Source organism: Haliotis asinina, chromosome 14 (assembly GCF_037392515.1).
Source record: "Haliotis asinina isolate JCU_RB_2024 chromosome 14, JCU_Hal_asi_v2, whole genome shotgun sequence".
Lineage (NCBI taxonomy): Eukaryota > Metazoa > Mollusca > Gastropoda > Lepetellida > Haliotidae > Haliotis > Haliotis asinina.
The window spans coordinates 2,479,979-2,495,956 of NC_090293.1; the positions used below are offsets into that span (position 1 = coordinate 2,479,979).

The following is a 15,978-nucleotide window of genomic DNA, read 5'->3' on the forward strand; positions in this document are numbered from 1 at the left end:
CCTAGCAAGGCTACATATTAACATGAAAAATCAAGAACATTCTCACCAGAATGGGTGTTATTTATCCCACTGTATGCACCATAGTCCTTGTGAAGATTAGTACTGAAACTAGAATGTGTGACTGTTTGTTAATGAATAATGTATAGGTAATTCTGTCAATATGAATGTAAGAAAATATTACCTTTGCTTGTGACAGAGGTTAACATCAATAGGCTAAGGGAAGTGTGTGGGTTTGGCCCTCTCTTTTCCCTCCTCACACCCGGGCTCCTGAGTCAGCAGGAACAGTTGCAGGTGGTGGTGACACTCTCTCATGTCCTGCAAGACAATACAGGTATGTGACCCTCTTGCATGTGCTGTTAGACAACTACCGTAGGTGATGCTGCCTTGTGTGCTTCTTGAGAACAAAGATGACCATCTCATGGGTACTGCAAGGTGACTTGGTGGTTTGACTTTCTGCTACAGTGCTGAAGACTGATGTTGGGCAACTGCCCTTTTATAGAACCACAGGCAAAGTGTAGCGCAAAATGGGTTGCGCAGCAGAACGAAACTGACCAGTCTTTGTATATGCGAGCTGGTCAGTTTCATTCTGCTGCGCAACCCATTTTGCGCTACACTTTGCCTGTGATAGAACGGAAACTACTTTAACCCACGACATGACATTGTTAAGGGTCTGCCTGCGATTTCATAACACTAACAGTGAGTAAGTGAGTTTAGTTTTACGCCGCACTCAGCAATATTCCAGCTATATGTCAATGGTCTGTAAATAATCGAGTATGGACCAGACAATCCAGTGATCAACAACATGAGCATTGATCTGCGCAGTTGGGAACCGATGACACAAGTCAACCAAGTCAGCACAGTCGCCTTTTATGGCATGCATGGGTTGCTAAAGGCCTATTCTACCCCGGGACCTTCATGGGTCCAATGCACTAACAAGTTCAGAGACAGACAAGCAGTGTGTCCGATGAATCTATCGGTTATAAACTTGAAATACCCCAGGTCACAGAGGTGTGAAAGTGCAGATAAGGAAACTGATGTAATTTGACTTGTGTCCTCAGTAAATTGTTTCACAAATTGTTCCTGATCTTTAGTAACTTGGACTTTGTTTTTATAATTATTAATTAGACAATAATCTCAGTACCTTTTCCATGTCCCTGATTTTTAGTCACCAATTGACTAAGGTAACATCATGTTTGAAAGTATTTATTATTTGACCATTTATGTGTGTATATCTTTCCACATATGACTACCCATTATGGTATGTGTTAGAATATCAGCCTTCCCAACAGGTGACCAACAGAATTGTGTGGTCATCGGTTCGCAATCGCGTAAGTTAATGTTCATGCTGTTGGTCACTGGATTTTCTGGCCTAGACTGTATTATTTACAACCGCCATTTTTGCTAAGTGCAATAACTCACACTCACTCACCCAAGACATCAATTCCTGGAAATATTCTGTGGAACTGTTGGGGGGAGGGGTGTATTTTATCAGAGTGAATGCCTTTGTAATACTAGGTCAGAGCGGGTTGGGTCATACATGGATTAGATTCTATCATGAAAACATTGTCAGAACATCAGTTTTGGTGATGTACACTGTATGGGTGAAACATTACATATTGCAGTACAAGACCTTCAGTTGGGTCTGTTTTGGTTTGGTACATGAGATATGATCATAAAGCAGAAAACTGACAAGAGCCAAACCTTACATTGTTTAACAACATGGAAATAGAAATAACCATGGTCTTTACAATTTTGACTGAATAAAACATTTTATGACTGGACAGAAATGATGGCATGAAAACTGAAAATATCAAATATTTGGATGGCATTACAGTATACAGAATCGAAGACAAAATACAGCGCCTATACTGATACTGCAGAGTACTGTTTCACCCATAGTACTCTTCGAATTCCTCTAGGTGCGCTGGCTAGTGTTTCATCAGATGATTATCAACAGCTGGTGTGCCTCCTCACTCAGGCCCAGGATGAGGAACTTGTCAAGGCCCTCAAATATGTCCTACAGATGATTCAGGATTCAGGTAGATTAAGTCACATCTCTTTTTGATTGAATTGAAGTGAATAAAGAAGCATATTTTATGTGTTTGTCCTGTTTAGGCAAATTCACATTTCCTTTAGTATAAGAAGTGTATACTCATCCATGTCAACAGAAACTGTTTGAAATCTAGTAATCTAAGTGTTATAAAAAAAACCCAGGGTACTTTGAAATGACTTAAGTTGACTTTTAGTTTCCAAACTTTGATGAGATAATATCTTATCGTTACAGTCAATTATGAAAATGAACAAACTCATTACTGGGAACACATGGTGACTTCTTGTGAAGTCTCACAGTAAGAGGTATCAAAGTGAGTCGGAACTCATCTGAAAACATTACTTATGACCAGAGATCATTACCACGGTTTCAACAGTGCACACCAATAACATCTTTATAAAATGTGACAATTTAATTGGTAGTACACCATGCAGACATTGTGCATAGAGATACGTAAGCTAAATGTTGACAATTTCTTCATGCCTGAGCATTAATAGATACTGAAAAAATTGATTAAAGTTTGCTGCAATTTGATCATATTAGTTTATACCCCAAACAGGGTCCTATGCCTTCTACTCACAGATTGTGAGAAACTGAATGTTTGTAGCAAATTCCTTCATACATGAGATCAACAGGTCTGGCATGAACACTGAATGAGATTATTTTACCTTGCTTTAAAGTGTCAAAACAATGCATGACACGTTAGGTGCAGGTGATGTGGCTGCTGGATATAGCAAGTACAGGATCTTGTTTTGGTGTCTGTGTAAAGACATACTTGGGCTTATTGTCACCACTTGTCCATGTTCCAATTCTTGGTATTAACATTTATATTTCATGACCCCCATCAAGGGTGTACTATCTACTGTGTAACTTCATCTCACTCACATGCAGTTCTTATTTGTAAACACTCGACAGCATATTTGTATGTAGGTCCATGGTCTTATAGCAAATAGATTTGATAAATTGGATAGCCACATGTTTCTCAGGAAATGTTTATGGCCAAATAAAATCTTAGATTGGTATCTAAGCCGACAGTTTTAACATTGAGACCTTGCGGACTGAATGCGTCCATACCAAGCTAGGTATCCGCATTGTGATGTCACTCCACGCCACCCCGACACTGGCCACACCGGCATTTATGACGTCATAATCCATGACGTCATACTATCACTCCCCTATACTAGACACAACGGTTGGACCAAAGTATCCACCGTCAACCATGGCCGACAAATGCCACGCTTGCAACGTTTGCACGTAAAGACGCCTTACTTAGACATCAGAGGACTAACCATGGCGACACTGACTTCCTTTGTGCGATCTGGAACAGGACATACCTCCGTCAGGACGACTGCCAGAAGCACATCAACACTAAACACCAGTCTGCTCAACCCAAAGCATTTATTAAACAGACTACTCGGCAAACATGGAAGAACAACCCGCCCGTTTCTACTGCAGAAGACTTTCTTCATAGCGGTGGACAGCCTAATTGACTTTGCTACAAGGACCATTCCCCTTGAACGTGATTCCATTGACCCACCCATGGACCCACGCATCATTAAAGCAAATGCGGAAAACATCCTGCCCTCTATCGACTGGACTCCTCCTCCCAATGCTCTACTGAACCAGGTAACTACCTACATTTACAGACACCAACCTTGCCCGTTTATGTTATATTGAGGAAATGTGCCCATCCCGCCATTGTCAGATCGGTCAACGGCCACTCATCCATCGTTACAGAACCCTGGCAAGTTCTCCACTCGATCCCACGGGATGCCGTCACCTGTTGAACGAAACAGTTCACCATAATCCCGCTATCAGGAAAAACCTGGACGAAATCCTTCAAGAATACGGGTGCCTAGTTAACCTGAATGCACAACACCAAGACCTGCTTTCGACGGCTGTTTTTAACTCTCACCAGCTTGGGGAACCAAAATGGCATTACTCTCTATGAGTAGGTGCACACCTTGCACCTCTTATGACTGTGGGACATTCACTCAGTCTGCAAAATTGCAGACTTATCTGAATCCACCCTCATTAGGGCTATTATGTATATCTCATCTGAATACAAGTTTATATACTCTCAAAACTCAGTGTATGTTTTTATACTCAGCCCCACTTTCAAATCAGAATGTTGGGGCCCCAGGTCCCTTACCAGCTTGTGAGGGACACTGGCATACAAATCTCATCACCAGCGGTGATACCACTGACTACCACCGGCATCCCACAGATAGCCACCGCTAACACCGGCCACACCATCGGTAACACCAGCCACCACCGGAATCACCGTTGGACCACCGACTGCCATTCACACCGGCAGCAGGAGGCGTTTAAATTATTCCCTTGCCAAAACACCGGACCCACCTGTACTGGCGGCCAACCCATCCGGCTCTTCCAGAGTATATATATACCCCCAGTCACCGCAAGCTTCTGTGTCTGTTGAGTCCAACTCGGACGAACTTAGTCAAATAGTACTAAGCCCCTCCTTGCCCACCCTGGTCTCTATCTCTTCTCCAAATAAAATCTTAGTTTCCCAGTTAAACAAAATTAACTAGTGTTTGATCAGTATTCTAGAATTTGGTGACCTAATAACAAAGATGCATCTTTATTGATAAACCCTTCTTGTTTATTTACATGTTTGGTGTAGAATCTTACACTGCCATCAAGAATCTACACCAAATTTACACGTGTCTGTGTGCCATAAAGTCATGTATGTTAGTTATGGATATACATCTGTATGTAGTGACCTAGATCTAAGTGTAGAACAGAGAATGTTTTTGTTTTATGGAGAGAGTATACAATGGAACTGATAACACTGAAAATATACAAGTCTTGACATTTAAAACCTGTTCTGTCATTCGTCATTCCTGTTATGTTGTTTCAAGGGTAGCCCAGTTTCATATCTTTGAAAATACAATGAAGAATGACAGGGTTTTGGCTGAGGAAGACAAGACACACACAAATACTCTGACAATGATCGTGACTCAACTTAACAGTTCTGGACTTCATGTGTCTAGAGACACTCTAATATGGGACTCCAGCTGCCTTTTGATTTTCTTAAGCATTTCAGTTAACAAGTGAATTTCTAACACTAATCAGCATATGAACGAAATATATCCAGTACAGAAATGGAAAAAAGAGAACCAGGTTTTTGCAGTGGTGTTAAAACGTTGTAAGGCAAACAACCCTTAGCGCAGCATTTGAAATGATGATCAGCGCTGTTTCAATAAATTAGTTCCCGTGAGGTCTCAGTATTTCTGTTCTCTGGTATATGTCGGATATTGACTGCTTAGATGTTATTGGGCCCAGCAAATGTGAGTGTTGATGGTGAATATATCCAAAAGAAATTTCTTTAAAAAATGCACATAAGGTCACAGGTTGTGATAACTTCACCTGATCCAAATATTGGATGTGTATATCATTGTCAATATGAATGAAAATATGTCTTATAAAAACTAAAATCAAAAACAGTGACTGGCCTGGTAAATATTTATTCTTGACTTGTGTGCGCATTGATGATTCCTACATTGTCCATCAATTGAGATGTGGAAATACGTTTAGTTATGAAGGCTGAAAAGGGTGCAATGAGCTCTATGCTATACTAGTCGGTGAAGTTAATTGAGTTAGGATTGTTTATTTTGTGTCTGCAAATATGCAGGTTAATAGTATTAAATATCAGTGTTATGTTCGTATAGTTGTTGTATATTTATAGAGTGCCCCCTAAAATTGCATTTTCAATATTTGAGCTTATAGCATCCTTTATGTGAGTATGTATACACCACAGACCTTTCTGTATATACAATTTAAAATGTACATGAGAGTATTTTCATGTATATTTTAGTGAGTAAGGGAGGTTAGTTTTATGCTGCATTAAGCAATATTCCAGCATTATCATGGCAAGGGACACCCACGATTGTAACAATATAGCAGACAAATATTGCATGAAATATATCTGAGTAATTGTATTTTGGATTTATTTTTAAACTTCCTTATAAAATGAGATCTTTCTATATGTGTATAATAAAAAAAATAGATGTGTTACTTATTACATTTGGAGTTGCAGACGATACTTTTGTTTGGGTATGTTTACTTCTGTTTTCTGGTAACTTTGTCTCATGTTAAGATAGACTCAACATGTTAGCAAGAAATGTTTGTATTTTTCAGTGTGATGAAAATTAAATAGTTCTCACTTTTTCTTATTCTTGAGCATTGCCATGTAGCCTCTATTTGACAATGAATTGTTGAATTTCATTTCAGACCGTGACAAACAGAAGGCTCCACCTGAAATAAAATCAAACTTGAAGTAAGTAAAGATTCCTGTCTGAATATGATTTGTTTTCCATAAGGAGATTTTTCATAGCTATGTTTATGGGACATCAGTATAGGCATGGCATTATCTGCATAGGCTGTTTGGTGATGTATTGTGTAGACGTGCAAGGAGCAGGTGCTCTGATCAGCTGCAGAGTGAGCAGCAGCAGGGGAAACAGACCACATCTATTTCATTGAGCCTAAGGGAGTGTGTTTCAATTTGTACAAGCTATTTCATTGATTCTGATTTGACTTTGGTCAAGAGGGTAATATTTGATATTTGTGTTTCGCATTCAGTACCACAGTAACAATATCCGGTCATTTGAATGTACTGTTGGTTCATTACCATCAGGTCAACATAACAATCTGTCTCGACTATTGATCCGACATCTTCTTCGCATCTAATGCTAATATTATTTCCTTCTGTCTGGAAATATCTGATATTAATCGTCAATATACTACTTCATTTTCTGAAATTGATGCTGAGAAGAAATTTCTAATTGGAAGGCAAATATTGTGAATCCCCAGAATAGGCCAACAAATAACTTGTTTTTACTGTTAAAATTCCTCAATCTAAATTCAGCAAACTGGACACTTCCTTGAGGGAGCTATTGTATGATCTTTATGTCATTCCTTGTTGAATTTCAAAATGTAGGTCATTTCAGTCATGGCATACTAGTCTTTAGAAGAGCATTTTCCATAAAGTAATGACATCTCTTTACAAATAGAAAAATTGTGTTTCAGTGTATAGTCTTATTCTGTTAACATGCTTCAGTTTGCTTTCATAATCATGGAATTACTGATGCATTGAGTGAAGCAGCTGTAAAATATTAGCATTTTGTCATGGGTGAAGCAGAATGTGGACACCCTCAGACAGTTTGGACATCTGTATGATGTTCATGTGATACTTATTTTACAAGAACAGTTAGTACTATTCAGTTAAGAAGCATGTGTATGCTTTGTGCTGAAGTGTGATTCCTTTCTTGCAAAGGAAGAGCAGTCAACTGATTTTGGAGAAGATTGATGAACTTGCAGCAAGACTTGAAACATATCAGGAGGAGTCCAACCCAACCACCACTACTAACCAGAGCAACAACTGTACAAGATTACCTTCTACGAGTGGCCAATGTGTAAGTAAATGTCAAGCAATATAATCTGGTGGGGGAAAAGACAAGCCCTGACCTGGCTGTTAATCTCAGTGAATGTGCTCTATGTTCCATGTTGTGTATTCATGGATATATATGAGAGCTTTTGGTGTAACTTCCTGCATATTTTGAATTTCATCACTGGATACTGAAAGGCTAGTGTATATTATCATATATTGTTTTAATTCTGATGAAAGATCAAGGTTGTCACTTTGTCCCACTCTGTGGTTGTGGGTTCGATTCCTACATGGGACTCAACCCATGAAGAGTGCTAGAATTTGTACTTTAAAGAGAAAGTGTAATCCCAAATACTGAGTGAGCGAGTGAGTTTAATTTTACGCCGCACCCAGCAACATTCCAGCTATATGGCGACAGTCTGTATATAATAAACTCTGGACCAGACAATCCAGTGATCAACAGCATGAGCATTGATCTGCGCTCTTGGGAACCGATGACATGTGACAACTAGGTCAGCAAGCCTGACTACCCAATCCTGGTATTCACCTCTTACGGCAAGCATAATCACCTTTAATGTGCAGGCATGGGTTGCTGAAGGCCTATCCTACCCGAACCCTTATGAGTGTAATCCCAGATATAACATATGTTACAACATTAGACCTGTAACTCTGTTAATGGATTTTCAGATGACTGACAATCTACCAGATCCTCAGACAGGTTATAGTCACTTACTGGATGCAAGGAATAAATACAGTCCCACTGAAGATATCAAGCAGATTTATGACAGACAACACAGTGCTGGACCTCCTAATCTCAACTGGACAGATCTAATGTCACAGTCTAATGTGATCAACAATAACACTCCTGTCAAAGCACTGCCAAGGCTTGATTTTGACTCTGAAAGGAAAACATCAAAGGGTTCTCCTCACTTGATGCAGTGGCTCAGACATCTTATTCCCGAAGCCCTGTTAAGAAGAGGAGATGAAGTCAAAGAATATTCAAATGACTACGAGAGTCAAAACAAACAATCTACAACCTGGCAACCAATGTCTGTGGTTGACTACAATCACTGTTGTAGGTTTGTAGACAATGGACTTGGTCAAGATAGGGTGACAAGCCCTCATTGCAATGACATGTGGTTTAGAAGTGCCCAAAGCAGATCTGTAACATCATGTGATACTCATGGTTATGATAGTTTTCAACATCAGTCGTCACAGTATGACACAAATGGACATGAACATGAAAACAGAAGGTTGCATGAAAAACATGAACAGAATTTTAATAGGAGTAGCTGTAACTCACAACATATTGAAGATAGGAACCATTGTGTTTGCACAGCGCTTGAAAGAAGTGATGAGGAACACAAATCAGATGGACATGTACACACTGAAAATCAACAACACAGAGGTTTCTCAAATGAACCCAAGGATTATTTTGGACAGTGTTGCCACATGGTAAACTGCAAAACTAGTACAAGGGACAAAAAGTGTGAGGACTGTGCATATGTGTCCAAGAAAGTAAGGGCTAGAGATGGAGGATGCGTGATGGATTATACTAACACTGTCACTTGCAATCAGTGGGCTAGCTTTGCTAGGAATACTAGCTCCGAAAACACTCCAGTTGAAAAATCACCACTCCATTCACAGAAGTTTGTTGATAAAAGTGTTTTCATGTGTTCTTGTGTAACAGATAATGGTGCCTTGACAGAACAGAAAGGAGTGGCATTGGACATTACCAAGAATGCTTGTGTGCACAGTGAGAAACATGGGAAATCAGCAAGAAGCCTCCATATGACTGTTCCAGCTCATTCAGTTACATCGCAGAGGAATAGGATGATGATTCCTAGCCCTAATTCCAATCAGTCTGCTGTTTTCAAGACACCTGCTCCTGTTTCGTCATCTTCACAGACGGCCTCTGTCAAGGGACAGTTCCTTAAGCCTGTGAACACACCTCTCAGAAGGAGGACCAAGGCACCATCCATTTGCGGGTCTTCATCTACAAGCAGCCGACAGAATGTCAGACTTCTGGCCCGGCGGTCTGTCGTTGGGATTCAGGAATATGCTTCACTGGGACACTCCCCATCGCCTGCTCCATCCACTCCTCGGGTCTTCCCTGCACCTTCACCAGCACATTCTGAGTTTGACCTTGCACTGTTCACGTCTGCGAAAAGAACTAGATGCAGAGAGATGGACCTGACTGAACTATCAGGACCTTGCACACCAACAGTGAGGAAGCTGAGTACCCACCAGCTAAGATGTTGGACGGATGTCCACAGGCCAACTGTGTGTCCGTCTCCAGCCTTCTCCAAGCCCCTCTCTGTTTTAGGGTGGTCCCAGCTGTCTGACACTGATTCAGACTCTATCTACACACACTCTGAGGATGAAACAAGTAGCAGGGGCAGTATGGCTTGTGAAGGTAAGTAGTTTCCAATGGTCAGTGATTTACCTTGGGCTTTTTGAGTTTGGGTCCATAGAAAGAAAATTCTTTTTGTTTTGTAGGTTTGAAAGTAGTTTGGTGCAGTGTAGTGATATAAAACTTACGTTTCATGGCATTTTGTGTGTTAGTATTGTCTTTATTCTGTGGAATTTGAGAATTCAAGTGACCATTGAAAAACTGGAACAACTATTATTGTTTCACTTTGAACTGAAAACTCAAAACTAATACTTGCATTAACAAGGGTGATTATTTAGTGACTTGGCATGACAGTTAATAGTACAACAGTCATTTGATGAAGAATTGGTGTAGACTTAACAAGTTGATGAGGGTCAGCATACTACAGTTAACAACAGTTATTTTTTTTATAAAATTAAGAAAATGTTTGATTTTTGTAGTACTCAGGACATTCAAGATTGCATCCAAATGATGCAGGAATACATCTAAAGTTATACAAAATTAATGCATTAGCCAATTACTATTTTGTCATTGATACACTTCAGGATAATGTTGAAATAATTGTACAAACTAGCTATGAAAGACAGAGGTACTTGCATGTGTGTCTTTATATAGTTCAGATAACAGCCAGCTTGATTACAGACAGCAAGGAGGTGCAAAACACAATGGAAAGCATGGGTCTCAAAATGCATGAGCTTTGAAGAGAGCATGATGCGACCTGTGAACTTTGACATTACACATAAAGGTTAAAGTCAAAAGGAAGTGGAAATGTCTGAGGACATGTATTCACTGCTTACACACATCTAGTAATTGACAAGGATTTATGTGAATTTGAAGATTGGAACTTTACCTTAAGTGTTTCAATTATTGGATCACCTTGGGTAATTGTAATGAATTAGTGAACAATTAATTTCAAACTGTTCATTCATGAAATGTTATAGTAGAATCTTGTGTTTACAAGTGTGCTCAAAAGGTATTACTCATTCTGGTAACCAGCATTGGATTTTCAACCTGTGCCCCATGGTTGAAGATGGACTCTGATTATTAACAAATTTACCTTTTTTCTTCAACATGGCAGTCAGGAAGACTACAAATAAGGGAAATGTATGTATCATGTATGAAAGTAATATTTAGCCCATAGGTATACTTAAGACAATGCTAATTTTCATGTTTCAATCCTTTTGGCCCTAATTTGTGAAAATGCTGTAACCTCTAACCTGTACCTTTGCTTTTACTCTTGAGAATCATCTTTTCCAGTCTTTGATGGGTTTGTATAGTTTTAATTGTTATATTTGTAATGTAAATGTATATGTACATATTCCAATCAAACATCGAGGGAAATTAAGAGATTTCAAGAGTACTTTTGATTATCTAAATTGATCAATTCAGCATCTTTTGGATTGTCTGTATAAACCTTGTCACGAGTGCATTTTTCTATTATTCAATAAACCTGACAAAAATCAATGTAATGGTTCTTGAACATCTTATTATTGAAATCCCTTCAACAAGCTACTATGACTCTAATAAATAAATCCACTCCGTGTCTTTAGTCTCAGTTCACAAGAATTTGCAGATCATAAGGTACAAAACAGGAACCTGAAATGATACAAATCACCAAAAGTAGTTTAAAGTTTGCAGGCAGTATCAATGCTATTGAAATATATTAGACAAGTGTAATGTTTCACAAGCCAAGCTTTTTGGAATGTCATTTTCATAATCTTACAGAGGTCATTGCCGCAAGGGGCGATGGGGTAGCCTAATGGTTAACGCATCCATTCATCACAATGAAGACCCAGGTTTGATTCAGATATGGGTACAATGTGTTATGCCCATATCTAGTGTCCCCCATCATAATAAAGCTGGGATAATGATAAGAGCAGAGTAAAACCACATTCACTCACAGCTACAAAGTAATTATTAAGACAGAACTAGTTATTTGAACTTTTTCAACCTGTAAGGCTATTGTGTGGATATATTACTGAACATAAAGGTTCATTTCCAGGTTAAATAAATACTTACAGTGCCATACATGGGCATACAAGGTGCAAACTCCTGAGAGCACCTATTAGAGTACTTTCTAATACCTGTAACATAATTGTTTGACGTTTGTTGGTCTTTTCAGATGACCAAGAAAAGTTAACAGACAAATTTCAAACAATGAAGGGTTTGTGTCCAGGTAAGCAGCTTGAGAAGTGTTGATACATAGCTTATTTGTTTCTTGTTACATGCAGCACTCAGTAATATGTCAGTGATCTGTAAGTTATCTGTAACTATGCCAGATGGACCAGTGGCTATTGACCTATGCCTATGGGATACAATGACATAGATCAGGAAAGTTGGAAAGCCTATCTGACTGAACCTATTTGTCACCTCTACGGTAGGCATGTATTTCTGACGACCAGTTCAACCCTGAAACCTCAATAGAGTGTGGATACATAGGGTACTCATGTTGAATGAATGTGCCCATATTGGGTGTTTGATTGAACTGACATCCTTATAAAACAGGTTGACCAGGTCACATTTTTGTGAAAGATGAATAATGAAAACAGTTTCAGTTTCGATGATACCTTAGGATTCCATGTCAAGACAGTTTTTTTAATTATTGATACATTTCCCTCATCAGGTTGTCACCCTCCTTGTCAGATGCAGTATGACCTCCTCAACAGTCGCACCTACAACATTGCCATGGAGACCAACAGCAGCACATGCATCCATCATCGTAAAATGCGTGAGGCAGAACGGGAGTTCATTCTCAGACAGAAATCTAGGAAGGTTTCCTCACAGACCCGTCTCATTCCTGCCTTAAGTGATGTGAATCTTTGCCGATCATGTCCTCCTGCCAAAGGACTTACTGCATATGACTTTCATGTTTCTAGTAGTGAAACAGACATTGGAAAAACAGTAAGTTTACATGATTTCTAGTTTTCTATTGCTATTGAATAGTTCAGTGGTTGTGAATCATATCTGAAGAGAAGGATTCATCATGTGATGAAAACTGTGGATACATTTAATTTTTCATGCTTACTCAACACATATATTTTTAGTTTTTGCCAGAAATGATGGTATGTGAGAGGATATTATTGAGAAAACAGTGTCCTTTCCAGTCTTCTTATAAATGGCAGATCCTTTCCTGGTAGGTGAGAGCATTAGGGTACTTTCATTTGAAACCTAATATCCAGATAATGTGAGGATGGGTGCTTGTATTCTTTTAAGAAGCTCACCGTTTTGTGGTCTTGTCTAGGAAAATGTCCAAGAAATAGTTCCCCATAGTAAAGCATGTCAAGTTTTCCAATATCCTGCCAGTTAGCTGGACTATTGCTGTTTGCAGGGTTAACAAACATAGCCCAATGGATGCAAGGATAAAACCAGTAGTGCTTACGGCATGTTTGATTCACTTTGAATACTGTATATATGTAAAATTGAGTGAGTTGTTTGGGAATGCAAACAGTATTTCATATGCAGGGTATGTTAACGTACATACTTTTTTTAAGAGAGCCCATTATGACACAAACTGGGAACGTTTAAGTTATTTGTGAATGTATAAAGTTTGCTCTTGACCAGTCAAGATTGATAATGCATTAGCTGGCAGGATTCGTATTTGTTAGGGATCTGTGGATGGTATGGGATTCAAAGCATCAAGGCAAGAACAGCAAATTTCATCATAGCACCCTAATTGAGGTCACAACATCGGCTTGACAAGTTACAAACCTACAAACTAACACTCCTAGTGCAACTTATTTGTTTGTGAAAAGTGTTTGGGTAGTTAGAATATTCAATAGCATCACTTGAATTCTATTACATATATCTTAGAAGCCTTATGTTATGCTGGGCAGTTAGTTTACCATTTAAAACATCATTAAAGAACAGCGGAAAAAGAAAATCCTGCTTGTGTAAAGATTTTTACAGACAACAGCAGGGTGAATTCCAGGACCTTACAAGTGTCCACTTACAGATGTTTGTAGAAAGTGATATTAAAAAGTTCTACATGTTTATGTTGGTTCAGTTTGTGTCACCACCACGGCCAACCGATTCAAGGAAAACACTGGATGTTGTACGACTGCAGCGGACAAGAACCAGGAAGTACAAGCGCAAGCGTGTAGCATACAGTCAGGAGGAGCTGGATAACCTGTCACATGGGGTGGAGACCTTTGGGACCAAGTGGAACCAGATCCTTGTCACCTATAAGTTCCATCCGTCACGCACAGCAGTGGACCTTGGTGAAAAGCACAGGAGAATGGTATAGATAATCATCTGAAAAAAGCCTTAAGTCATTCTTAGATCAAATTTGTATAATGAAAGAAGGGAAGAAAGAGTATTAGTTACATTGAATGATGCAGGTATTGACAGGTTTCATTGATCTGCATCTGATTGTCAGTTTTTGTTAGAGCGCTAATATTGTTTTTTGGAACCTCTACTTGTCAAGTAAGAATCAAGCACTTTTTAAAGTCATTATTTCCCTGACTTGAGCACTGATCACATTTGGTGGTAGGTAGATATGTTAATGATAAATATTTTCAACATCAGACAAGTTACAGGGCAACATACAAAAATAGTATGTCTGACAGTTTAATAATAATTTGGTTTAGTCGACTTTGCCTTACTTCAGGTAAAGTCAAGCACTTCTTCAAAGAGAGCAAGAGACAGCAAGCCATTCTCCATGTGTGAAGAACGTCGCTTGCGCCGTGGAGTAAAGACTTTAGGTTACAACTGGAAGGGCATACTCAGTATGTTTCGTTTTTCACGGGGTCGTAGGGCAGAAGATCTTCGAAACAGATGGAGGACTCTAATGAAGAGAACTTCCACATAACTACCCGCACATGCTCTCAGGCTCTGAAACAAATAGTTGATGAACTTATATATCTAAAGTATAAAACAATTGCTACAAATATACATGCTCATATTAGCTGTTTATTATTTTTTATGTATATAGGTACAAAGTGATATGTTAACCTTGGTTCTGCATGCTGTTTAATTGTTGATGTACTATTGTCTATTTGACATTTGTTCATGAGATATACACACAATGAACCCTCATATTTATCTTTCTTCTTGTTTAGAAGTTGCTCTCAAAATTTTGAACCTTTTGTCATGTGTAATTGCCTGTATATACACTGGTGACTGAGTTGCCATTTGTTAATATAACCTGTTTCCATTCTTATTGAAGAAACAAATAAATTTCATGTGAAAATGCATCCTGGGTCTTTGAGTTTATGGCTTTGATATGGTAGTACCTGGAGGGAGCTTCAACTTGTCTGTTATTCTGTAAATTACCTATACGTAATGACTATTTAGGTTTAAGGAAAGCATTGCATAATACTGTCACCCTGCTACAGACTAAGAAATGTAAATTTTACTTTCCATGCTGGTGTAACTACTGACAAAACGTCCTCGACATTTACATGTTTGTAAAACAATTCTTTGTTCGGGGATGTGGAACTGTTCAATGTGTTTTAAAGGGGCACTGATGCGGAGCGAATAATGCTTCTCGCCAACGGTCTAATTACGAAAGCAGACCGCAAATTGGTCAGTGCCCACTCCTTCGACCGTGACGGACAAAGGAACTGGGCTCCTGTCCATATTAGCAGAATTTCTTCACCTAAACAGTCAGGAGGCCTGATGCCCATCACATGCCATTTGTTTAAAAATATCCATGGTATTCCTTGTCTGATCGTAACCATATATTCCAGCAGTGTAGTTCTTTTCGGATGCTTGGATGGTATACTTACTGATCCAATTTGATCCTATTTCTGTGTTTTTAACCTGGATATTTAATCATGTTACATGAAAATATGATGTCTACAGGCACGTAGCAACGTAGCAAGCCATTTGTTTCAGTACGGAAGATTGCAAAGCTTTATATTTAGGTAGTTTTGAGTGTTGGTTGAGCTGTGATAGCAAATAGCATACGTAAATTTTGGTAGCTATGGTAGCTACAATGGTTTATTATTTATGATAATAAAACACACAGTTGATTTATTTGAATTCGTAAACAAAAAAACGATGACTTTGCCTTTGGTAGAGAAATCTGAAAATTGTCTTGCGTAAAAAACTTATTTCACCTATTTACCAAAGTACTTAGCAAATGCCTGTGTGTATTCCTTATGTAACGAAATTCCGTTGGTATCCTCA

The 15,978-nt window shown here is 38.9% G+C and overlaps 1 protein-coding gene across 1 annotated transcript; it reads left to right on the forward strand.

The window, feature by feature from the left end:
- The first annotated feature begins 3,340 nt into the window (after positions 1–3,340).
- Positions 3,341–15,041, forward strand: LOC137262000 (uncharacterized). The gene is made up of 9 exons (XM_067799802.1): positions 3,341–3,676; positions 4,161–4,446; positions 6,305–6,350; positions 7,347–7,485; positions 8,145–9,873; positions 11,972–12,025; positions 12,473–12,750; positions 13,853–14,086; positions 14,456–15,041. The coding sequence occupies exons 1-9, from the start codon at positions 3,341–3,343 to the stop codon at positions 14,654–14,656; spliced, it is 3,303 nt and encodes a 1,100-aa protein (XP_067655903.1). The 3' UTR covers positions 14,657–15,041.
- The last annotated feature ends 937 nt before the right edge of the window (positions 15,042–15,978 follow it).

Coding starts and splice junctions, on each gene's coding strand:
- LOC137262000 (XM_067799802.1), top strand. CDS start 3,341: ATGGCGACACTGACTTCCTTTGTGCGATCTGGAACAGGACATACCTCC. Junction 4,447..6,304: donor ACCCATCCGGCTCTTCCAGA/GTATATATATAC, acceptor ATTTCATTTCAG/ACCGTGACAAACAGAAGGCT. Junction 7,486..8,144: donor CTTCTACGAGTGGCCAATGT/GTAAGTAAATGT, acceptor ATGGATTTTCAG/ATGACTGACAATCTACCAGA.